The sequence below is a fragment of the Xenopus laevis genome, chromosome 4S, assembly GCF_017654675.1.
Source record: "Xenopus laevis strain J_2021 chromosome 4S, Xenopus_laevis_v10.1, whole genome shotgun sequence".
Taxonomy (NCBI): Eukaryota; Metazoa; Chordata; class Amphibia; order Anura; family Pipidae; genus Xenopus; species Xenopus laevis.
In genome coordinates, this window is record NC_054378.1 from 26,647,217 (window position 1) to 26,674,350 (window position 27,134).

Consider the following 27,134-nt stretch of genomic DNA (forward strand, 5'->3'; position numbering starts at 1 on the left):
GGGTTTGTGTATATTGGTACTAATGACAAAATAAATAGTAGACGGAAGACCTTAAAGAGTGAGCTTAATGTATGCCTAACTCTTGGTTTAGGAAGGAAGGGTTTGGGTTCCTAGAACCCTGAGCTGATTTTTCCTTGGGTGCAACCTATTTAGTCATGACCAATCGCACCTCAATGGAAGGGGGGGTCCACTGTGCTAGGGGAAAGAATGGCTAAAAAGCTGGAGGAGTGTTTAAACTAGGTAAGGGGGAGTGGGTGAGCTAAAAAAAATTCTGGGGAAACTAGGGTAGGTTGGGCAGTGGGATTAGTAAGGGGTCATGGGGGAGAAGGGAGGGGGGCATACTGTTTATCAGCTAAGGAGACCCCTCTGTTACAAGGAAAAAAGCTAACACTAATTCTCCATTAAGTAATGTACATTTCAAAGGGGAAAGTAGTAGCATCTGCTGTATGCTGGCAAATGAGTTTGTCAGGTACAATGAGAGAGCTCGAGTTAACTGCATGCTCTAAAAATTATGACATCATTGGTATCACTGAGACTGAGACCTGGTGGGATGAGACATGTGACTTGGCTGTGAATTTAAATGGTTACACCCTTTTTAGGAGGAACAGATGGATTGGGACTGGGCAAAAGGCTACAAAGAATGTACTTTATTCTACCTTTGCCCCCCCCCCCAAAAATGTACATGTATTGATTTTACAGTACCTGAAATGACAGACCATATGGGGGGTCTTCATTTTCGGGCCCCTATATGCCACATGCTTTGGTAAACCTATACTTATTAGGCATCAAACTGTTCAGAGGACCCCAGGCTTTTATATTTGTGGTGATTTGTCTTGATACCTAAAAGTATGTGGGGAAAAACGATGCTGCAGAGTGGAAATTTTGATGTGATTTTTGGAAATGTCACAAAAATCACCAAATTTAGGAAAGGTTTGCGGCTTGGTGCTTTGGAGTGAAAGACATGCATACCCAATTGAGATTCAGGGGAATGTGTACTTTCCGAAAATATATGGTTTTATGGGGTGAACATATTGTTTTCTACCTTTGCCCCCCTCCCCCAAAACAATGTTAATGTGTTGATTTTGCAGTATAAATGACAGACCATATGGGGGGCGTCTTCATTTTGGGGCCCCTATATGCCACGTGCTTTGGTAAACCTATACATATTGGGTTCAGAGGACCCCAGGCTTTCATATTTCGGGTGATTTGTCTTGATACCTAAAACTATGTGGGGAATATGATGCTGCAGGGTGGAAATTTTGAGGTGATTTTTGGAAATGTCACAAAAATCACCAAATTTAGGAAAGGTTTGCGGCATGGTGCTTTAGAGTAGAAAGACATACATATGCAATTTGGATTCGGGGGAATGTGTACTTTCCAAAAATATATGGTTTTCTGGGATGAACATACTTTTTTCTACCTTTGCCCCTCCAAAACTATGTAAATGTGTTGATTTTTGAGTACCTGAAATGAGAGACCATATGGGGGGGTCTTCATTTTTGGGCCCCTGTATGCCATGTGCTTAGGTAAAGCTATACATATTGGGCATCAAACTTTTCAGAGGACCCCAGGCTTTCATATTTGGAGTGATTTATCTTGATGCCTAATAGTATGTGGGAAATACTATGCTGCAGGTTGGAAGTTTTGAGGTGATTTTTGGAAATGTCACCAAAATCGCCAAATTTAGAAAAGGTTTGTGGCTTGGTGCTTTGGTAGACATGCATACCCAATTTGGATTCGGGGGGAATGTGTACTTTCCGAAAATGTATGGTTTTCTGGGGTACACATGTTTTTTTTACCTTTGACCCCCCCACCCAAAACTATATAAATGTATTGATTTTGCAGTACCTGTAATGAAAGACAATATGGGGGGGGTCTTCATTTTGGGGCCCCTATATGCTACATGCTTAGGTAAACCTATACATATTGGGCATAAAACTGTTCAGAGGACCACAGGCTTTGATATTTGTCTTGATAAATAAAAGTATGTTGGAAATATGATGCTGCAGGGTGGAAATTTTGAGGTGATTTTTGGAAATGTCACCAAAATTGCCAAACTTAGGAAAGGTTTGCAACTTGGTGCTTTGGAGTAGAAAGACATGCATACCCAATTTGGATTCGGGGGAATAGGTACATTCCGAAAATATATGTTTTTCTGGGATGAATTAAATTTTTTCTACCTTTGCCCTCGCCCCCCCCCCCAAAACTATGTAAATGTGTTTATTTTGCAGTATCTGGAATTACAGAACTGCTTAGGTAAACCTATACATATTGGGCATCAAACTGTTCAGTGGACTCCTAGCAATCATATTTAGGGTGTTTTACATTGGTACCTAATGATGTGTGGGAGATATGATGCTGTAGATTGGAAGGTAATGAGGTTTGAGGTAATTTTTCAAAAAATTCACCAATTTCTATAAAAAAAATTTAGGAAAGAATTGCAACTTGGTAGTTTGGAGTACATAGCTATATTTACCTATTTTTGATTCTCCAAAATCTGTTATTTCTAATAATGGGTACTTTTCTAGGGTAAACCTACTGTTAGTGGAATGTTTGGCCTTGAAATCAAAAGTATGCCGTTTTGTGGAGCAGTGCTTTAGAAATTTGTTAGTGTACTGCTTGTAGATTTTGATCTATACGTGAGAAATCTCCATAAAACTATAAATATTTGGTATTGCCGCTTTTAGGAGACATAGACTTTTCCAGATCGGCTGTGTTCTCGTACATAAAATAAATTATGTTTCTCATATATGTGATTGTTCTTTGTGTAACATGATTTTTTTCATTTTATGAAACACTTAGAAGCTTAAGTAGAATTACACCAAAATTCTTGCATATTTTGAAAGCTCAGGTTGTCTTGAAAAAAACAATATATATAATGTAAACTAAAAGACCCCCCCCCCATGAAAGGCCCTTAAAGTGACAAAATATCTAAAAACTGCTTGGCAGTAGAGGTTCGCATTTAGGACAAAACAGCTGGCAGGCAAAGGGTTAATTATTCAGATATTGACTGGGGTAATGTGGTTGCCAAGTCAGAAAAATACTTTTTATTTCAGCTCATTTAAGAACCTCGTAGGAATGACTTTATTTTGGACCTTGTAATAACTGGTAATACCAAACTAATTTCTAGCATTTGTGTGTGTGAGCATTTAGGGAACAGTGATCATAACATGGTCTCCTTTGACATTATGTTGCAGAGGCAACTCTATAAGGGAGTAACTAAAACCACAACATTTTAGTTGTCGAATCTTTGCCAGTATAAGGGCATCTCTGCAACATATTAACTGGAGAAGGCTTTTCACAGGGTTGAATACAGTAAAATTGGATGTCGTTAAAATGCTGCTTAAAAATATACATGCCAGTGCATTCTTGTATACAAGAAACATTGTTTCAAAAGAAAACCTTTGTGGTTTGATAGAAGTGTTGGTGTTGAGGTGGGTAAGAAAATACATTCTTATAAGGCATTCAAGTTAGCTGGGGCAGCTAAAATGTCAGGTACAAGGTACAATAAATCATGCAAAAAGCAGGTAAGGAGTAAAACAAATCCAAAATTATTTTTTAAATACGGAAATAGTAAAAAAAAATTAAGCAGGAAGGGGGTTGGATCCTTAATATCAGAGGGGGTCAGTTGAGAATAGAGAATATATGAGAATATAGAAAAAGCAGAGATTCTGAACTGTTATTTTTCATATGTCTACACAAATGAGGAACCAGCTAACAGAGGTTTCCTTCTTAATAGTTCCAATTCCAGTAATACAACTAATGATGTTTGGTCCATGCACAAAGAAATTCCAAAGAGACAAGAATGTTAAAGATAAACAAAGGTCCAGAATTAGATGGCATTCATCCCAGGGTACTAAACGAGCTTAGTGCCAGACCTCTTTACTTAATTTTTCAGAATTCAGTGAGGTCTGTCATAGAGCTTAGATACTGGAAAAATTCCTAATGTGGTGCCCCTATTTGAAGGGGCATTAAGGGATAAGATTCTTGTCTTCATTGCAAATAATAATACCATGAGTCTGTGCCAACATGGTTTTATGTTTAATAGATCTTGCCAGACTAAATAAATTTTTTATGAGAAGGTGAGCAGTGGATGCAATCTACTTAGACTTTGCTAAAGCATTCAATACAGTGCCATACAGAAGGTTATTGGTTAAATTAAGGAACGTTGGCCTGGAACATAGTATTTGTGCAATAAAAGGAACTCACCCTGGTGGTCTAGGGTGCCTCTTTCTGCTCGGTCGCTGCTCCTTAGTGCGCGCTCGCAATGGCACGAAATTTGATATCCTGTTTTGAACCTGTTTTGATTACTGTTGTGACCCCTGCCTGGCTTTTTGACTATTCTGACCTCTGGATCCTGACCTTTGCCTGAATACCGACTATTTCTTCTGCTTAACCCTTCTGATTGACTTCCTGGTTTGACCCTTGCCTGCCTGACTACATTTATTCTCTGCCTGCCCCGACCCGGCCTGATCTGACTACTCTATTGCCTAACGCCTTGTACTACAACCTTCAGCCCAAAGACTCTCGCTAACAGTGGTGCCCCTCTGCCTATCCAGAACATCTGGCCTTGCATCTCTCGTTTAAGTCCTGGTAGCATTCAAGTAGCTGAGGGCTCCTCCCAAGGCCAAAGGCGGTCACACTACAGGTGAAGCACGAGCTGAGACCAGGGTGCTTGGCATTTGTTCTGGTGTTGGGTGCCGACCGTGACAATTTGTACCTGGAAAGAGAACTGGCTAAAAGATAGTTCACAAAGAGTGGTGGTAAATGTAACATTTTCTAATTGGACCAGTGTTGTTAATGAAGTACCACAGGGCTCTGTAGATGGTCCTTTGCTTTCCAACTTGTTTATTAATGTCCTGGAGGTCAGCATTGAAAGTACCGTTTCTATTTTTGCTGATGATACTAAATTGTGCAGAACTATAAATTCCATGCAGGGAAGGTAATGGATTGTACTTCAGTGGAAGAAGAGCCACTGTGCTGGGGAAAAGTGTGGCTAGGAGGAGAGGTAGTGTACAGCAGTGATTGAAAATTTGTGAACATTTTACAATTACCTGTATTTTTATATGAATGTGACCTAAATCATCATCTTTATCTCTAAAAGTAGATAAAGAAAACCAATTTAAACAAATGAAACAACTCAGAAGTCATGTTCCAATATTTTGGACTGATGAGATCTAACAAGATCAAAACAGGCTTTCTGCAAGTTTGGAAATATGGTTCTGAGATATTAGGCTGCATCTGTGCAATAAAACCAGCAGTTCTAGATACATAGTTAGCCAAGGGACATAAAGGAAGGATTTGCATGTCTCTGCCCATATTTTTTTTTTAATAAATTCTTTATTTTGTACATTCGCAACATATGATTCACTACACAGTATTATGTACATACAGCATCCTAAAATAGGCCACTTAACAGTAACATGAAAATCTGTGCACTGCTTTTGTTCCATTACTATAGACTTGTTTTGCGAGATGATAATAGGAAAGATAATAGGAAAATAAAAGAAAAAGAGAGAAGACAAGCATAAAGTGATAACAACAATATACTTTAAATAAACAAGTAACTAAAATGGTCTGGCTCTCCGTTCTCACTTAGTGTGATATATCATTTACTTTATATTGTCACCTTATATTGAAGTATTACAGATAAAAAAGGATATTTGGCAGGAAGGAAGTCCACTGGTTGTATAAATGTACTGTACTCTATAAGTCTTGGATTGTCAGTGAGGTAGTCAGGTTTCACAGCGTATTATAGAATCTAGGTAATCAGGGCTGCATATTCTTGTGAATCTATAAAAAGGAGCCAGTGGCACTACTTCTGTCTAAACTTTTCCTTTGTTATCCACGGTTTCTTATCCACTGGTGACTTTTAATCTCTCGAATTTTTGTATTTCTTGTATTTTGAGAGCCCATTCCTTAGTTGAGGGAATCTGATCTGATCTCCAGTATCTGGGGATTAATGTTGTAGCCACGTTGATCAGGGTTGAGATGATCGATCGTTTATATTGAGCTATGGGCATTGGGTTGTTATGCAGTAGAAAGATGGCAGCCGAATCAGTGATTGTCAAATTGGTAAAGGTAGATAGTAACTGTTTGACTGCTGACAAGTATGGCGTTATCTTAGGGCAGTCTCACATAATGTGAGTAAGTGTCCCTTTCGCCTGTCCACATCTCCCCAACAGTTGTCTGGAAGACCTGGGTAAATCTTGAATAGCTTTGTGGGAACCATTATGTCAAGATTTTATAATTGTGTTCCTGTAGCTTTGTTCAGGTTGCCATTTGGAGAGTTTTTTCTGTGATAGAGGACCATTCATCATGTGAAAATTTGGTGTTGAGTTCTGTTGCCCATTTACATCTATAAATGCTCATGGGAGGCGTCTGAGTTTCTGAGAGAATTTTGTATAGCAAAAGAAATTTTGTGGGGAAGACCGGTTGAGGCCGTCAAAAGGTGTATCTGGTAATTTCCTGTAACTTAACGTTCCTTCTGTTGAAAGGAGGTGTTGGATTTCACAAAACTGTAGTCAATCGAGTGATGTGATCCTCTCTGGTGTAAGTATGTTCTCCAATTTTTTAAGTTGTCTGCCATTCATAAGTTGGAATGCCCATAGTACATCAGATAAAATTGTTATTATATAATATTGGAGTTACTCTAGAATTAATGTTCAATAGTTTCTATTTGTACCTTAGATTATCTCATGTGTTCAGTATCATTGCGATAACAGAGTTTATTGGGTTTTGAAGAGGTCGATTGCATTTATCTAACCACGGAAGCACCTCCAGTTGTATTGCTGTCGCTTGTTGTAATACTGATACGAATAACTTAGAAGTATTTTAATGCCTTATCTCAAGAATTCTTTGTAGCGTGGGTACAGTCTCACTTTGTGCAGGAAAGGTTCCAATGTTATGAATTTATAGAAGTGGGGACAGCATACATCCCTGTATGGTCCCACTGCTGATAGCAAAAGAACCAGAGAATGAACCCTAATGCTATCTTTTGGGTTTGTATAGAGGCTTTGAATGCTGCATATGAAATTGGGGCCTAATCCCAACCAGGAGAGAGATTTAAAAATAAAGGCCCACGTTACACGATCAAAAGCCTTCTACGCATCGATGATAATAAGGCTAATGGGACTGTGTTCCTCTTACAGTAGTTCATGATGCTGTATAGCTGCAGGGTGTTGCCGTGAGCTTCTCTTTTGGGGACAAAGCCTATTTGCTGTAAGGGCCCGAAGGCTCAGTATGGAGTGTGGACCAAGGAGGAGGCAGTTCAACAAACAAAGTTCAAGGTAAAAAAGGGTTTGGCAATAGAATGGTCAGAGTCCAGGCAAAGAGGTCAATCCAGGCAGAATAGGTTCAAAACGTTTAAACAGGCAAAGGTCGGTACACAGGAATTAATATAACAATACTAGAATCACATGCAGGAATGCACAAAGCGAAACCTATATTTGGCCAATGTTGCAGTCTTCATGCTCCTTTAAATAAGCCTCGTTTGGCTCCAAAATTGGATGTGATTACATCATGACGTTGACGCTGGAGTGTTTATTCTGGCGTTCAAATGCTAACGTCCATTCCGGCACTGGCATCCAATCGGCTGGCCAGAAGGAGCTGATGTCACAGTGCTGTGACCAGGAAGAACCATGTGGGAGGACAGGGCGCCGCTATCTTGGATTGAGGAATGGCGTCGGTGAGTTGTTTCCCTTACACTTGCTCTGGGTGGATAAAGATGGCTATTAGGATTTAAAATTGGTTTGCTAAAACTTTGGAATATAACTTTGTGTCTACATTTATTATTGAAATTGGGTGGTAGCTTTTTGATCTTGTATGGTGTGAAAGATTCCCTGCAGTGCTTACAAAAAGTATTGAGGCCTCTTACATGGACATGTATCTTAGCCATTTGAGTGTGTTACAGAGAAAAGCTCATGATTTTACTCGCTACACTCCCATTCCATGCCAGCATTATCTTGTATGATACAAGTTTGCTGTGTTGTTGACCAAAGACCAAATAAAACATAACCATAAGTGGCACTTAAGGTATTGCTCATTTGGAAAATGGGTGTACCACTTTAATATACCTTTAGTGTCTTCCCGAGATAAAGTGTCGGTATATAGCAATCCGCCACTTCCCCAGGCATTTAGAGAGGAAGTGCTAGAAGTGAATAAATTGGGTGGGGTATGTGGTATAGTTATGTAGACCCAGTAGGGTGAGTTGTGGAAAAGTAAATTCATAAACATATCTAAGCTCCCTTAGCTTTACAATATGTGTTTAACCTGATTATGTTCTGTATAGGAGACCTAATCCTGGGGATGTATCTTCTACTGCTGTGGGTAATTAAATTCTTAAGGGAAGTTCCCTTTTTGTCCCCGTGGCTATGGTGGTGCTATGGTCTTGGGGAGTAACGGTGTCTTTCAAATCAAAACTTTCCATCTGTATAAGTATTCCAAGTTTACCGCAATTTGCATACTGGTACCGTTAAAGGAGAAGGAAAGCTCCAAGACATTTATTGCCAACAGATTAGCCACAATAGTGCAAGCTAGAACGCTATATTTATTCTGCAGAATGCTTTACCATACCTGAGTAAACAGCTCTAGACACTGTCGCTGTTTTTTTAGGATAGAAGCTTCCATATAAGCATGGTGTAACATCACTTCCTGACTGAGTCTCTCCCTGCTCACTTACAGCTCTGAGCTCAGATTACAGCAGGGAGGGGAGGAGGGAGGGAGAAAAGGGAGAGAGGAGCAAACTAAGCATGCTCAAGCCCTGCCCTGGAGGTTTAAGATGAAAACAGGAAGTCTGATACAGAAGTTCATGTGTACACAATAGAAGGAAAGAAATGCTGTGTTTCATTTGAGAGAGGACTCAGAGCTGCATTTCTTTGAGGGTTTACTGGTGTATTAATATAGACCTTTCTGATAAAGCTTACTTAATTTAAGCCTTTCATTCTCCTTTAAGTGTCTAGGTGGGATACATTAAAGGAAAACTATACCCCCAAAATGAACACTTAATCAACAGATAGTTCATATCATATTAAGTGGCATATTAAAGAATCTCAACAAACTGGAATATATATTTAAGTAAGTATTGCCCTTTTACATCGCTTGCCTTGAGCCACCATTTCGTGATGGTCTGTGTGCTGCCTCAGAGATCACCTGACCAGAAATACTTCAACTCTAACTGTAACAGGAAGAAGTGTGGAAGCAAAAGACACAACTCTGTCTGTTAATTGGCTCATGTGACCTAACATGTATAGTTTGTTGGTATGTTTGTGAGTACAGTGAATCCTACGATCCCAGGGGCTGCCCTTATTATTTAAACTGGCAATTTTTTATTTATGATTACCCAATGGCACATACTACTAGAAAAGCATATTATTATGAAAATGGTTTATTTACATGAAGCAGGATTTTACATATGAGCTGTTTTATGCAATATCTTCTTATAGAGACCTATATTGTTTGGGGGGTATAGTTTTCCTTTAACCAATAGAGCAATATAAAATTGCCCATTCCTGGACCTGTGGCACAGGCAAGTTGTCCCGTTGTACCCCAGCATTCTCCATTCTGCGAGACCCATGGGCGGTATACCAATATTAAGACAAAATTGCTGAAGCTCATTTTGTTTTTTCAGGGTGTAACACCACTTTTTGGGCTATAAAGGCAAATAGGTATCCCCATCTGTATCTTATTCCTCTCTCTTGCAACATTGTTGTAAGAGGCCAAAGGGTGCATCTTTGCTGGAAGGTAAGCCATGCTAAGTCCTGGTATATATCTATATTTTTGTCTGCATATGAGAGCTGGCCTGCTGCGCTTGTCTTTTGCATAATTGTCTCTTTAAGCTTATGTGTAAGCAGCATAAATTATCTTTGGGCCTTTTCTGTGGCATGCCTGTAGCTCTCAAATTTGATGGCCTTGTCCTGAGGACAATCTAGTATGGTGTTGAAGATTCCCTGCAGTGCTGTTTCGATCTCTGCAGGTTTGACCGTCTTGGGGATGCCACGTATGCAGATGTTGCTTTAGCGTCTGCAATCGTCAAGATCTTCTACAGTAAATGCCACCATAGAAGGTACAGGTATGGGACCTGTTATCTAGAATGCTAGAGGACCTGGGGTTTTCCGGATAATGGATCTTTCCGTAATTTGGATCTTCATACGCCAAATCTACTAGAAAATCATGTAAACATTAAATAAACCCAATAGGCTCGTTTTGCTTCCAATAAGGGTTAATTATATCTTAGTTTTGCTCAAGTACAAGGTACTGTTTTATTATTACAGAAAAAAGAGAAATTTTTAAAAATGTGGATTATTTCATTATAATGGAGTCTATGGGAGACATCCATTCCGTTAGTCAGAGCTTTCTGTATAACGGGTTTCCACATAACAGATCCCATACCTGTAGATGAATGTGAGGTGATCGTTAGTCCATTCTGTAGATCTCTTAATGGCCAGCATATTGGCAATGGTTTGGGCCTCCATTTCCTCCAGCTTCTCTCCGATTTCTCTTAGCGTATCTTTCATGACTTTAATTTGGCTTTGGCTTTAATAGAGCTTGCCATTTCCTGCAGATCTGATTTTGTCAGTAATAAGAATATCACTTCATGTAAATCTGGTTGTGCTGGTGATAATGGAGATAGATTAAGTGATGACGCTGGGCTGGGGCTACGAGCCGGCCAATCCACCAACTTGTTTTGTCTCTGTGATAGCTCGCCATTATCTGGTCTTTAAAGAATCTAGGTACCAATGGAGTTTGGACTGTGATGAGCTTGGTTGATTGGGGTTTGATGCTTCTTTTCGCTGTCCTTGTCCATTTCAACCATCAGTAGGGTCTCCAGCCAAAAGAAAAGTAGGTAATTATTGCTTAGGAGCGGGGGCTATAGAGAGACATGTCCTATCAGGTCACCATTCAGCTACACCCCTCGTCTCTGCTCATAATGCCTTATGTGAGAGTTAAAATATAATTTTTTTTCAGAAGGCTTTACACTGCATATAAAAATATAGAGCATTTTAACTAACTAGCATTTTAACAAACTTTCAAGCACCACTGTATATACGGGTTGTGAGAATAGAGTAGGGACAAGGAATGAGTAAAGGGGCACATAGTACACTTGCTAAAGAGTTGTTACAACTATTTATGAGCAACTGTGGGCAACAAATCAACCGAAAATGCCTCTCCATTTGAAATAGTCCAGAGGCAATTTCAGGTGACTTAAAGATATGTTGGTCATAGTACTAGTGATTTCAATTATTTTAAATGCAGAGGCATTTTTGGGAAATCTGACGCTCATAAATAGCCACAGGCGACAAATCACCCTGTCTGCCACTGCCCTTAAGGTAGCCATATATGTAAAGATTTTTAAAAGATCTTTTCGTTATCGTATGACCAAGCTTATCTTGAAGCGATCATTTCAAGATAAGCTTGGTCTTATCTTGTGTCAAACGAAAAAACGTTCGATGCACGATTGTTCGTGCCCACTAACCTCACAATAATTTGACAGATCACAATAAAAAATGGTTGTTAAGGAGAGAAAAATCTTAACGTTTATGGTGAGCTTAACTTCAAATAAATCTAATGATAACTATAGATGGAGGATAATTATGTATATTCCAGAATTAAAGAAAGGCAATAAAGGAACTAACAATGATAGCACTGAGAAGAGTGAGGGTGAGGCTTTATGTTTAGGGATTTCAGATAGACTTAAGATTGCTAAGGAAATTATACTTGCTTCAAATCATTTACTTTTACAAATAGAAAAGATTTCACAATAAGGCCACATTTTAATGGATTAATGGAGTAGACATGTAGAAAATGGAATAAGGTTTGTGAATATGCTAAAAGATCCAAAGAAGGTCTTTTGGATGTTTCTGACAGCTAGTAATACCAAATGTATTTCTAGCACTAGTGTTGGTGAACATGTAAGGAATAATGATCATAATAATGTTTCACCGAGTTCCAAGACAAGTGTGCAACATTGCAACAACAGGGACACACTTACTCTTATTGCATGCATATCTTACAGCAGGAAAGAACTCCCTTGACTCCAGAAATGGCACCCCGAAGAAAGACTCTGTCCCCCAAAACCTGCAAAAGATGAACATTGGCACAGAGAGGTCAGAAAGAGAGGAGGAAGTGCCTCACTGACAGATAGTGATGCAGATGTGGTGGCCATAAACTGGATGGTGATAGTAGCATTGGGTTTTCTCACTGGCTGCGGAAGTGTCAGCGGCTATCTGGAACCAGGCATTGGGAGGTGTGGGTGTTCACTGAGAGAGAGCAGCATTGAGGCAAGGTGGAGAGAGACAGCTGGGGAAGTGATCTACTCTCCATCGAAGGGCATGCAGCAAGGGGCTGATGCACAGGTGTCGCTGTTCTCTGCTGCATGGAGGGGAGCTCCTATGGCACAGTCCGCTGTTGGGCAAAGTGTAGTTGTGGTCCCCAGATGGCAGATTCCATCCACTCTCTCCCAGGCAGGGTTGCCAAGGCTGCCTGCTACAGGAAGGGGAGTTGTGTTCCCCCCCTGCAGGCCTGCACTAAGCCTCAGCCCTCTCCATCTGTACCGGGCCTCAGCCCTCTCCCTGCAGATTTGCTCATAGCAAGGATGGCCCAGCCCTTTCAAACAGCCTGGTCTACTGCAGTAGCGGCTGAGTCCACTCTGACAGTTTTGCCCACTGCAGGGGCAGCTTGATTTGGTCTCCAGGGATTTCTGGTACAGGATCACCTTCACTTCAAGCCTGAAAGGGCATTGAGGGGTCCCATGGGATATGGAGGTGGCATTGTACAAATTCCAGGTACGCTCAAAACCCATAATTACAGTGGAAAATATGCAAGAATAGACAACATTGGTTCACAATTACTAAATGCACCTTACGACTGTACAAACTGTTCACTTTACATATACAAGCCAAAACTCAGGAAACAAGGAAAAAGGTGGCCAAATGAGAAGGCTGCAACTGCTTTTGAAAAAAGGAAGACTTGCCCTCTACATCATCTTCATGCAAACACCCAGTCTCTAGATAACAAAACAGATTATCTCTTCTGTAGAATAGCTGTCCAGCAGGACATATCTAGTATAGGTAAATCTAAAAAATAAATAAATAAATAAATAAAAACAACTGGACTTGCTGAGTAATCAATGAAGAGGTTTTACTACTCATCTGAGCAGCTTCTTCAGTTCAACTGACTGGTGTGGGAAATTGTCGGCATATAAACTCTTCGACTAATCCAATCACAATGGCACATTGTAACTCTTCAAAGAGGTGACATCTGAAGAAATTCACAGAGGTGTAGATTCTGTGTAGTTACTGTGATAGGATTATCCAATGTGTCATGCAACTCCTAGAAAGAGGTGCTACTTGTGAGAGTTGCATTAATGGATGTGTGAAGCGTTCTGAAACCGCCGGGGTACAGATGTTAGAACAGCATTGTATGTAGCAGACAGGTGGTGTCTAAACAGAGGTGGGGGCCATCGACACCTCTTTGAAAAATTACAATGTGCCATTGTAATTGGATTAGTGGAAGAGTTTATATGCCGAGAACTTCAGTTGAATTGAATAAAATGCTCGGATGAGTAGTGAAACGTCTTCATTGATTACTCCAGTTGTTTTTAGATTTACCTATACTAGATATACCATGACCTGGATGAATGAAAATCTTCATAGTCATATGTCCAGCAGGACATGAAGCTCTGCTCTGTCCTCTGCTTCTGTGAATCCAAAAAAGTTTACCAAACACAAACGGCAAGTGTAGCGGGGAGGTCCCCTGCACGTTTATTTCATCATATGATGTATGTAACGTGTAGGTGCCGTTCTTCTTATATGTGTGAGTCCCACAAATATATCAAAAAGCCTCAGTAGTTAAACCATAATGATTGTATAGTGCTATCTTACCCTATCCACAAGCATTAGTATCATAAGTGGTAATAAAGGGTATTCTACTTTATACCGTGTTGTTTCTGCCTCTTTTTTTGTAAAGTAACCTGTCTGGGTGTGTTGAATATTTCCTTATTTATCTCTATCAAATTTTTTTTATTATACCCCCTGTCCACAAATTTTTGTATCATTTGTGACGATTCTCTTTCAAATAATTCATCATTGAAGTTGATTCTATGCACCCTTGTTAAATGACTGCGTGGCAACCATTTAAGCAAAGCGGGGGGATGGAAGCTATCAAATTATTTATGTTAGTGGGTTTTTTGTAAAGGGTCATGATAAATGTACCCTCAGAATGTGTTATATTAACATCCAAGAAATGTAATGTAATGAGGTAGCATTCCAATGTGAATTTTATTGACCCATGGACCCCATTTAGGTAATCCAAAAATTCTTGTAATTTCTACCTTGAGTTACCCCAAATTAAGAACGTGTCATCCACATATCTCATATAATGTTGGATGTACCCACTGTATTCTGTATTGGATAAGATATAGGTATTCTCAAAAAAACCCATGAACACATTGGCGTATGTAGGTGCCATTTCTCCCTTGAGTTACCCCAAATTAAGAACGTGTCATCCACATATCTAATAAAATGCTGGATGTACCCACTGTATTCTGTATTGGATAAGATATAGGTATTCTCAAAATAACCCATGAACACATTGGCGTATGTAGGTGCCATGATTGCCCCCATTGCACAGCCTTGTAGTTGTAAAAAGTATTCATTTTCAAATTGAATGCCCGATGGAGATTGTAAATCTTTGTGAATTTTGGGCAGAAAATAGATATAGGGTACATTAGGATATTCACGAGTCAATAGGTTAGACATTTCATCAGTTATAATGCCTTCCATAACTGCTGCATTGAGATATATTTTTATCTCTTTATGAAATGTATCTATGTATATGACTTTAATTTTTTATAATGTATTTCATTACTCAGTTGTCTGTGTGCTTCTTGAATATAATCAGACTTGTCACTGTGGCTCCGGAAAACTGGAATAGTGGGCAGTCACTACTCCAGGAAACCAAACTCAGTCAATCAGTAGAATCCAGGAGCCCACATTTTTAAATAGTACATTTTAAATTTTACATTATGTATAAAAGATAAAAGCCTAACGCGTTTCCTGTCCCCAAGGACACTTAATCATAGCTTAAAAAAAACTTAAAAAATGCTTTAAGTTTAAGAGACTCTGTAAATTTGAAAAAATCTTTGGTAAAATCAAAATGGGTATTGGTACATACAGGTACATAGTTTAAACCTTTGTTAAGTACTGTAAGTTCAGGGGCACTTAAAGTGTAAGTAGACAAATTGATCACAGTGTTTACCTCTGTTTCCTTTGCCCTCTGTAAATCCCGATGTTTTGGGTCCCTGTCGGGTTCTCTTGTTCTTTTCTTTTTGCCCTGGTGGGGTAAGGGCCTGCTCCTAAAAAAGTTGGTGAGGTAGTGAAGGAGTCCTGTGAATATGTCGCTGATATATTTTCTGTTCAACTTGAATGGGAATAAGGTGTACTTTGTGGGAACCTTTGGCCCTCTCACCTTGTGTTTTCCTTGAATCCTTCCAGTTGTATACTTCGCCTCTTTCGTAGTCTCAGGTGTCCCGTCGGAATTTGCTCAGCTTCGTCTGTAGAATTTCCTGTTGCAGTTTTTCTATTTTTTGGTCCAGTTTCCATAGTGTAGTGTCGTCGTCCGTTGTTGCTTTGGACTTGAATTCTTCCTTCATAGTGTGAATTCGCTGATTGATGTCCTTCAGTCCAATCTGTAGCTGCTGGATCGTGAGTGTAATAAGATCCAAACTGCATCGATTCAAGGCACAAAGCTTCCAGGTCCAGTAACCCATATCAGCCAAAGAGATGTTTGTTTTAAATGGCTGGTCAGTAAATGCTACTTTCTGACTTGTCGCTACAGTTGATTAGACCTATGGCAAACTTTCAACCTTTTATTACAAAACCCCCTATGTGTCTGTTCCAGCATGGCTTTATTACATAGAACAGAACATGAAACTTTTATTTGAAGTAAATCAAGCAACACAGGCGTAATCTCAAGATATACAATTAACTGTGTATGTACATTTATCTAAATACAGTATGTGCTGGTGATTATTTGCAAATGTTGAACTTTATAGACTTTTTTGAATTTTATTTTTATAGTTATCTTAAGGGCAAGTAACCATTAGCATTTGCAACTGAATGAATGGTGGAACATTAGATATTTAACCACAAGGTAAAACCAGTATTAAATGAACTTTTAAGTATGATGTAGATAATGATATACCAAGGCAATTTGCAATCGGTTTTTATTTTATTATTATTTGTGTTTTTCAGCAGCTCTCTAGTTTGCAACTTTGGCAATCTGTTTGCTAGGGTCCAAAATACCCTAGCAACCATGCATTGATTTGTATAAGAGATTAGAATGTGAATAGGAGAGGCCTGAATAGAAAGATGAGTAATACAAAGTAGCAATAACAATGAATGTGTAGCCTTACAGAACATTTGTTTTTTAGATGGGATCAGTGACCCCCCCCCCATTTGAAAGCTGGAAAGAGTCAGAAGTAGAAGACGAATAATTAAAAAACTATAAAAAATAAAAACCAAAAACCAATTTAAAAGTTGCCAGGAATTAGCCATTCTATAACGTACTAAATGTTAACACAAATGTGAACCTCCCCTTTAAATTATCTTGAATCAACACTTCTAAAAATGCAAAATGCAAAAATAAGGTGCTATACAGCAGTACTTGCAAGCTGATTACATTTTAATTAAGTGCAGTCAGTGCAGCCATTTTATTTGCATCTGTGAGAAGTGCCTAATTTTTTACTTGACCTGAAAACCATAGCTTAATCTGCCCTGTGGGTATATAACTTTTTGCTATAGATCATTAGAAAGTGTTCTATTTCTTAAAATGTTTGTCAATTATTCATGTCATAAAAAGTGATGATTCTTTGATCTATGTCAATTTCTCAGTGCGTATGTCATAAGTGCTGATTCTTTTTTGAACAGTGTTTTTTTTTTCCTGTAATAGGGAGGAATATATGTGCTGACTCTACTGGATACATATGCAGCTGGGACATCTATTTTATTTGCTGTTTTAATTGAAGCCATAGGAGTATCTTGGTTTTACGGTATGTAAAAAGGGCAAACATCTTATATGATTCCAGTGGAAAGCATAAGCACATTAAGAATGTCAACATGACAGTGTCCCAAAAACACAGTCAGTATTTTTTTGTATTGAATGCTAACTGAACCTGGTAATCTTAGGGAGATCCAGAGAGCCCATGACAAACTTAAAAAGCAGGACTCCCTTGATTATTTTACTTTTGTAGCAGACATACCAATGCATGGATCTTTTGCCCCATTGGGAAATTTGGTGTATTGCCCTCCTTCTTGCCTTACCAAATAGCTTTTACCAAATCAACTATAGTTTCTAATGCCCCTAACTCTTTTAAAGGGGTTGTTTACCATTATACACTTTTTTCCTTTCAGTTGGTTTCAGTTTCAGTTGGACTTTTTTCCAATTACTTCCTATCTTCTATTTGTGACTGTTTTTCTAATATTGAAGTGTTAAGTTTCATTTTTCACTTTTAACTGTTTTAAATTGATACATTTAGTTGATACATTTGTTGTGTTTAGCCTTGCTGAGCAAAACCCATGAGTTTTATTTAAAGGGTTTCCTGCTACTCAAAAAAAAAATCTAGATTCTGTTCTCCTGAGTATGATAATATGTGTTATGAAAAGATTGTATACTTATATGGCTGAAAACACTGTTTATAACTAAAGGCCCCCATTCACAGGCCAATAAGAGTTGGCAGACTGAGTCGGCAGTTTATTGGCCCATGTGTGGGGTCATCCGACGGGTGTCCCCGATCGATATCTGGCCAAAAGTTGGGCAGATCTCGATCGGGCAGGTTAAAATATCTCATCGGATCGCAGCCACATCTATGCGTGTATGCGGTCCCACGATCCGACCACCCATATCGGATCCATTATAATTCCATCATTGGGCCCTAGGGCCCACAATCGGATTGCCCCGTTATCACCCACTTCGATGTGGGCATATCGGGGAGAGATACGCTTATTTGGTGACATTGCCAAATGAGCGGATCTCTACGTATATGGCCACCTTTGCTGTAATAGCTACAGATCTCAAAGATGCATCCGAGAAAGTTTCAGGGGGGAGGGGCATTACTCCTCTCTGCAGTGTGAGTCACATGACTTTTCCCTTACTATTCACTCATTGGCTAGCAGAAGAAACTTTTTTATTGGCTGTTTACCTGTTGCTTCTGATTTTTTTTCAGATTTTTTTAGCTGGAGTTTATAGCTCCTGATGTCTGAGAAACCCACCCCATTGAGTATAACATAATATATTACCCTGCCTAGTGCAGAGATGGTTATGAGTGTATTTGTCCTGTTTGTATAATGTACTTTTTTATCAGATCGTTTCCATGAACACTGTTTACTGGAAAAACTCTGTGACTTGCTTGCCCACTGCTCCCCCCTCCCTACACCAAGATTCCTAGCAGGAGACATTAACCGTGCCAGAATCAAGGTAGTGCATTCTGATGTTCTCCCACTCACTGCCTCCCAGCAGTAGCAGCTCAAACTCCTCACTCCTGTCATTACAGTTTATAATATAAAACATAACTTTTACTTAGCAAGGCTGAAATGAGATTACAGCAGTAGCAGCAAGAGATTCTGTTCCATGGTGAAGCTGGGAAGGAGATCTGATGGGGGAAGAGCCTGTTACTTCTTTATAACAACTTTATAACAGCTTTAGAAACTCCTACTGCCAGTACTCAGCATTAGGCAGAGCTTCTAAGCGCTGAAACAGGCATGTGCAAAAAGGGGTCAGTGACCCCCTCCCCTAGTGCCTGCACTAACTCCTACCATAGAAAGAAATCGTATCTTCAGAGGTAAATATTTCAAAAACTAAGTTCATTTTCTTAAAGAGATACATTACATATGGTCTTAAAATGACCTAATCTGCTAAAATAACTTAATTTATGTGAAGGTGAACCACCCCTTAAAAAGCAGCTGTTAGAATTGAAATCTTTTAAAGGAAAACTATACCCCCCAAACAAATGTTAGTCTCTATAAAAAATATATTGCATAATACAGATCATATGTAAAACCCTGCTTTATGTAAATAAACCATTTTCATAATAATTTACTTTTAGTAGTATGTGCCATTGGGTAATCATAAATAGAAAATTAATTTGATACTAATTTGATATAAATAATCTGTTGCTTAAGTATTCATTTTGGGGATATAGTTTTCCCTTAAGCCATACAACAAAATTTTCTGAGATAGAAGACTGACACATGAACCTGTAGTTTATTTTATTCTTTTGTCTGTTGAAACAGGATGAAACAATTAATTAATAGGGATGTAGCGAACTGCCGATTTGGTGTTCGCGAACGCCGTTCGCGAACACCGGCAAAAAATGCGAACGTTCGCGGACAGTTCGCGAACTTCGAACACCCGCTAAAATCGTTCGATTCGAACGATCGAAGGATTTTAATCATTCGATCGAAGGATTTTCATTCGAATCGAACGATCGAAGCCATTCGATCGAATGCTTTTCATTCGATCGAATGCTTACAATCGTTCGACCGAATGGAAATCGTTCGATTTTTAGCGGTCGAAGGAATTCGAATGGTCGAATGGTCGAAAGACTTGTATTCGAATCGAACGCGAACTCAAAATGCGAACGTTCCCAAACGATCGCGAACATTCGGCGGACGCGAACGGTCGAAGTTCGCGCGAACTAGTTCGCAGCAGAACAGTTCGCTACATCCCTATTAATTAACCATATATGTAAAACTCTAACAAAACCCTCTAATCAGGAAAAAATGTAGGTACTAATTTGCCAAGCCAGCCAAGGATTTATTGAAATTTATGAAATTTTATTATTTATAGGAAACTAAGACCTCTTATTTCCCTTTTGTTAGAAACTGCAAATGACTGCTTGACATCAGTGTTTATTTAAGCATGCTGTCAATATTTCGATAAACCCAATAATGTACTGTTATAAAAGAGTGGAATCCTTAAAGTTAAAATAAATTTAATTTGTTCTTTTTGAAACTCATTGGTTTTTTGTATATTGTGGTGTAAACATTATTTAAACAACATATACAGTATAGCTCAGACAAAATAGAGTACAGAATTTGACTTTTAGGGGTTAAGTCCATAAAGGCTGACTAAAAGAAATTGTAATAAGTAAATATAAAGGGACCCTGAAGATTATACTAAGCAACTTTCCATTATGCCTTATATAAATATTAATAATTGTTTAAACATTTGTAAATGTTATCACAAATAAATGCTGCATTTATTTATCCATTTATTTTCTCTGGCTTCTGCTAAATTATTTCAGGAGTTAGAACTACAAGTGCAGACAAAACAAACAATGGCAATAGCAATTACATATACAACATAGTAACATAATAACAATCTCATAAATACGTTCCATGGTATTCTACTACAGCAAGCATATTCAAGCATTTAACAGTAGTCCAAACCAAACGCTTTTGTTGTTGCTGCCTTCCCCGCTCCCCCTCCTCCACTTTACTCTATCATTATACATAACATTAAACATTATACATAATTATAAATATAATCAATTAAAAATTCTGTATGTTTTAAGAAATAATCAAGTTACTTTTCAGTATCTTACTCTCAGCAACCTGCCACTGTTCATGCTCTTTTCATGCTGAGGTCTGGGTCCGATTTTGATTGACTGGTAGGTTTAATATGTCTTCTAGAGGGGTTCCCCTTCTTAGCCATTGTTTTTAGCACTAACTCAATTAATCAACTCCAGAAAAACAAAAGTTTTCAAAATAACAGACTCTGGCACATACCCTTTAAACAGAAAAACAGGATTTCCATCAGAGCTAATTATTTTGAAAGAGTGAGCTCTAATACATAAGGGTGTAACCCCCCCCCCAAAGGAAGTATTATACCTATCAATCAAAAACTGACTCCACCTACTGTATGAAGAGAGAATGAAGAGAGGCAGGTTGCTCAGAGGGGAAAGTGAAGAGTATATTTGTTCTGTTCTCACTACATGTTACCCTGGAGCAGTGTGTAGTTTGACATGCAGCTAAACTCAAACTGAGACAGATTAGTGAGCTTCAGTTTTATTAACAAGGGAAAGGTGTGAAACTGGGGAAATAGAAAAATGACTATGTATACTATACGACATAATGTGTCATGGCAAAGTACAATAAACACTGTAATTATTAGCTTCTACAAAGCATAAAAGAAGAGAAGCATCCATGGGGGGTAAAGCCTAGATGCCTGAGCAATGACTGATACAGCAGTGCCATGAGATATCTGTGTATATAAATTATAACTAGCAAAGACAGTTCAAAATGGTAAATAACTATTTATATTGGTAAACCAGAGCTGAGGGTAAGTAATACCTACCAACGATGCTACCATGAATATGGATGGGGAAAAATTGGTGCAGATGGTGTCATTTTAGCGGTGAACAGTATAAAGATGCCAGCTAGACTAATAATTTCCTGATGTTACACATGATCTCATGGTACAGCATAGTACCCTAAGAAAGACGTTTCTAAAAGCAATGCACAAAAACATTGATTAAATTAGTAGGTGGCACAACAAACATTAAAACAATGCTGGAGGTAAACCAAACTTGATGATTTCATAAACAGTACAGAATTTTTAACTGATTACATTTAGAAAGTTTCTTCAGTGAGATGAAGCTTAAATTAAATTTAAATTTCTGCAATAGATCCCCTTTAATCATGATGATACCTCTTACCTGCATGTTTCATTTTATACATAACATTTCTACATTTCTCTGTGAACTCTTACCGTCTCTCTTCCTCTCTTCTCTGTTTCTCTAATATATTACATTATATTACATACTAGGACTCAGTGCTGCTGCAGTTTTTTTGCAAGTTAGATATCTTTCATTTACAAGTTGAAGCTCTGCCCCTTTCATGACATCATAGGGGAATAGTGCAGTGAGATGGGGTACTACCTTTTCAAGTAAGTGTCAGAGTAAATTGGAAGCAGGTTGTTATGTGAAGAATGTATAATTTTGTTTTAAAATGCATACTGTTTAATTGTTGCTGTTTATTAAAATTGTCCAAATGCTTTCCTACTATAGGGGGAATATGTGGTGTTTATACAAATGGCCTGTAGATGTCACTGTGCTCAGACTTATACTGTGCATACTTCCTGACAGCTTAAAAGTGAAAGTTACTGTTGTATAATGCCTGCATGAGAGCCTGCTAAAAAAGCTACCCAAAACATAAAAAATTGACGACAGGATGGCTTTTTGAAGCAGCCTTTTCTATCAAATCCTGGTGAGCCTACCATACCTTTTACTTCTTGGATCTGTATGTTTGAAAATTACATTATTGCTGCTGACCAAGGGGAGATTTCTGCTGCTAGAAAGCGTGCTTTACTTATTTACTGCCTGGGAGCAGAGGGACAGCGCATATTCTATACATTACCATTACCTGATGATACTTATGAAACTGCTCTTACTACTATAAAGAACTTTTTCGTGCCAAGAGTAAATGTGGTTGCTGAAAGATATAAATTCCGCCAACGTGGACAACGTAATGGCAAATCCACAGAACAATTTGTAGCAGCTTTGAGAGAGCTGGTTGTTATCTGTAACTTTGGGAATGTAACAGATGAAATGCTAAGAGACCGAATAGTGGAAAAAACAAACTCAACTCGCATTAGAGAGTGACTGCTCCTAGAGCAGGTTTAACCCTTGCAAAGGCTATTACAGTTGCTAGCCAAATTGAAACAGCACTGGCAGAGGCTAAAACTCTCAGTCAGGGAACTGCTGGGAATGTACAGATTGTGAACTTGTCACTGTGGCTTAATAATGCACAGTCACAGGCAAAATACAGTGCTAAGGAAAGGGATTCACCTACACTGCAAAACCATGCAGCAAATACAAATAGAAAATACTGTTTTCACTGTGGTTCAACACAACACACTGCAAATCATCTTACATGTCCTGCAAAAGCTAAACGGTGCTGCAAATGCGCAAAAGTAGGACATTTTGCTAAGATCTGCCATAGTTCTGCTAAAGATGTTAATGAAGGCACTACTACAAATGTTACAGTATTAAGTGTGGATAAAGCTGGTACATTTATTCCAGACAAGATAATATTTACTGTCAGTGTCAGTACTGCTTCTGCTGACAAAGTACACTCCATTAACCTGATGCTTGATACAGGTTCAGCTGTTTCTATACTACCAAAGGATATTTTCTTGAAATACTTTGCAAAAGATCCGCTTGTTGCACCTGCCCTGAAACTGGTCAGTTACTTAAAGGATCCAATTACTGTGCTTGGTTGCTTGCCCTTGACTTTACAATTTGAATCAAATACTGCAAAATGTGACTTCTGCATTGTGAATAAGGGTGCTGCTATACTTGGAGGGATCTCTTTGCTGCATTAAACCTACATTTAGTTGATGGTCTTATTACTACAGCCCCAGTGCCTGCCACACAGCCAGTGTCTGCAATTTTACCACAAAGCAACACTTCACTGGGTTGTGCAAAGAACTTTATACACAAAGTTACGTTGAGACCAGATGTAAAACCAGTACCATTTCCTTATTCACCATGGGAAAAACTTGCTATTGATATTTTCAAACCTTTAACAGATGCTCCTATAGACTGCAGATTTGCTATAACCTTGATGGACTATCACAGTAAATGGAAAGAAATTGCATTTGTTTCTCATATAACATCAGCTACAGTGATAACATTTCTGTCTACAGTCTTCAGCAGAGAACATAATCCAAAGGAGTTAATATCAGACAATGGACCACAGTTTGTCTCATATGAGTTTCAATCCTTTCTGAGAGAGAGGAATATTGTGCATAGGAAATGTTCAGTGTATTACCCACAAGCAAATGGAGAAATCGAGCGATTCAACAGAAGTCTGAAAGAAGCATTACAGACAGAAAATCTTACTGGGAAAGTATCTACAACAAAGTGTCTACATAACTACAGAGCAGCGCGCCATGCAACAACCCAATCATCTCCAGTTGAATTATTACATGGCAGACAGATGCGCACTAAGTTACATGTTGCAGACATCAAACTTCTACAAAATACTGTGCCTACAAAATCATCTACTGCTGACATTGTGAACGTCAACAAGCCAAATACAAGGCTTATACTGACAGAAAATCTGGTGCAAGAGAAGTACATTTTCAGCCCGGATCTTTAGTCAGAATTAAGAAACCAGGAATAATGAAACAAGGACAATCTAAATTTACTACACCACTTGAAGTGAGACACCAGCAAGGACCATACACATATGAACTGTCTGATGGACGCATATGGAATGCAAGTCGTCTTGCTCCATCTTGCTCCTGTTATGACTTTGGAGAAGCTCCATTTGATGAAGGACATTTTCCTACTCCTGATGTCAACTGCAATAGGCCTGAAGAAAGTGAACCTATAAGGTGTACTGAGAGAGTCAGAAAACTACCTGCATTGACCAAGGACTTTGTTATGTGAAGAATGTATAATATTGTTTTAAAATGCATACTGTTTAATTGTTGCTGTTTATTATAGTTGTCCAAATGCTTTCCTACTATAGGAGGAAAATGTGGTGTTTATATAAATGGCCTATAGATGTCACTGTGCACAGACGTATACTGTGCATACTTCCTGACAGCTTAAAAGTGAAAGTTAAAGTTACTGTTGTATAATGCCTGCATGAGAGCCTGCTAATAAAGCACTCTACTCATCATCGGCTACCCAAAACATAACACCGGTATTACTGCAATGGGGGCACTTTTGCAGTCCTCTCCTCATTGTATGGTAGAGACAGCACATCTTTACATTTACACCTGTTGTACATGAACCAAAAGTTACACATGCGTCAAACTCAAGTAATTTCAGAAAACCTTACATATAGCTACTCATGCACACCAAGGATATATTTATATATAGATCCTTAAAAAAGGCACCAAGGGGGCCGAATCGTTGGACACAAAGATTCATGCAAATAAAGGTGACTTGATTTGCTATAATTTGGAGTGCGGTTCTATGTGATTAATTATGCAATAAACGTTTTGAACCTGCACCCACAAGAATACAGAAAATCCATATTAGAATGCAGCTGCCTTTGAACACATATATATATATATATATATATATATATATATATATATATATATATATATATATATATATATATATATATATATATATATATATATATACTCCCACAGTACCCGCACTCAAATCTAGGCGATTCCAATGGTGCCAGATCAAAAATATTCAAATAGTAAAAAGGAGGATCGGCACTCACTGTGATTGTAGTGAAAAAAGATTATTTATTTTTCAAACAAATGTTACATCTTAATCCAAATTAAGATGTAACATTTGTTTGAAAAATAAATAATCTTTTTTTCACTGCAATCACAGTGAGTGCCGATCCTCCTTTTTACTATATATATATATATATATATATATAGTCCTCATAAATACTGGCACTCACCACGGACATAATGAAAAGTGAATTTATTGGAAATTCATATAATCCCCCACATCAATGTGTTTCAGTTCTCCTTGAACCATTGTGAGGATTCACACGTAAGTCATAACATTGTATACTCAAAAAACACCAATAAGTGAACATTGTTCACTTACCAGTCTACAAGAACTTGCCTCCCCCAAAATTTTTTGTAAGACAACTATATGGAGTTCACGGCACAGATTTGTCAAGTTTTACAAACTAGATGTTTTAGCCTCTTCAGGAGAGGCTTTTGACAGAAAGGTGCACATAGCAGAGGTGGCACATAGTTAGATCCCGCAGTCATCTGTATATAAATATATATATATATATATATATATATATATATATATATATATATATATATATATAGTTACAATACTAAGTTCTTTACCCTTTTGGATTGGACAGCATTTGGCCTTCCCCAGTAGTCCTGCATGGACAGGTAGGGTTGTCCATAGAAAAAGGAAAATTTCCTATCATACAGCCTCTGCTGCCCAGGAGGTAGCTACAGTCATTGCTGAATGAGCTTTAAGCCCTGTTGAAGCTTTGTAGTTTGTTTGCCCTGTAGTCTGGAGGCATTTTGAATCAGAATTAAGATCCATCTGGCAAAGGTGGATTTTACTTGAGGTTCTCCTTTTGGAGGGCCCCCCAGTGTGACAAACAATCTTTAAGTCTTTCTCAATCATTCAGTCATTGATAAGTAATGCTTCAAAAGTCTGAATGGATCCAATTTCTGGACGTCGGTAGGAATGCTGGAATCCTCTGGTGTGGTAGGAATCACAGTTTCCTGGGTAGGTAAAAGGCAGAAGCCACCTTGGGCAGAAAAGATTCTGCTTCAGAATAACTTTATCTGACCAAAAAGTCATGTCTTGATTTTTCATAGACAAAGCCTGCAGAAGGCTGACTCTTGCTGCCAAAACAGTTAACACCAAAACAATGTTTTAAGGGTAGCCATCCACAGTGATGTCTCTTCCAGGCTCAAATGGGGGCTCAAATAGCGTTTTGTTTTTAGCATTATAGGGAGGTCAAAAGGAGGAGATAATATCCTCCTAGGAGGACAAATCTTAATAGTGGCAGAGAAGAAATGTTTTACTACTGATCTTCTGCCTACTTAATCTCTGTCATAGCTGAAAGTGCTGCAACATAGAGTTTTGTACTGCAGAATTCCAGAACCTGAAGTAAAGGTTGTAGAAAAATGGGACTAGCTTTCTCTAACTGCCAGAGCAGAATTTTTTTCCAAATTTTATATGTGTTAGTAGTGAAGGGCTTTCTTGCTTTAAAGTGGACCTGTCACCCAGACATAAAAAGCTGTAGTCCTTTTCAAATTACACATGAAATCCAAATTAATTTTTCATTAAAGCTTTTAGAGCTGTTGTAAACTCGTTTAAAAATCTCAGCTGTCAATCAAACTATGCCTGCCCCTCCTTTATGCCTTAGGCATAGAGGCAGGGCAGGCAATTACTTTCACTTTCCATTCAGCACTTCCTAGATGTCACTGCTCTCCCCACATTCCACTAGTTCTCTTAACCATTTAATTGTGTAGCCAGGGCATGGGGATGGATATCAAGTCCCCCATTCTGGTGCACAAACAAGATTCTGAGATGATGCAAGGCTTGCAAAAAATGGCTCCTGCCTGCTTGCTATAATTATAAGTTCCCAGAGTGATGGAAACAAGAT

At 38.5% G+C, this 27,134-nt stretch overlaps 1 protein-coding gene across 1 annotated transcript in view; it reads left to right on the top strand.

The window, feature by feature from the left end:
- Positions 1-27,134, top strand: part of slc6a2.S (solute carrier family 6 member 2 S homeolog) — a 214,093-nt gene that overhangs the window by 147,377 nt on the left and 39,582 nt on the right. Inside the window, exon 11 of the mRNA XM_018260422.2 lies at positions 16,948-17,047. Coding sequence (XP_018115911.1) covers positions 16,948-17,047 — 100 coding nt within the window. The remainder of the gene's footprint in view (positions 1-16,947; positions 17,048-27,134) is intronic.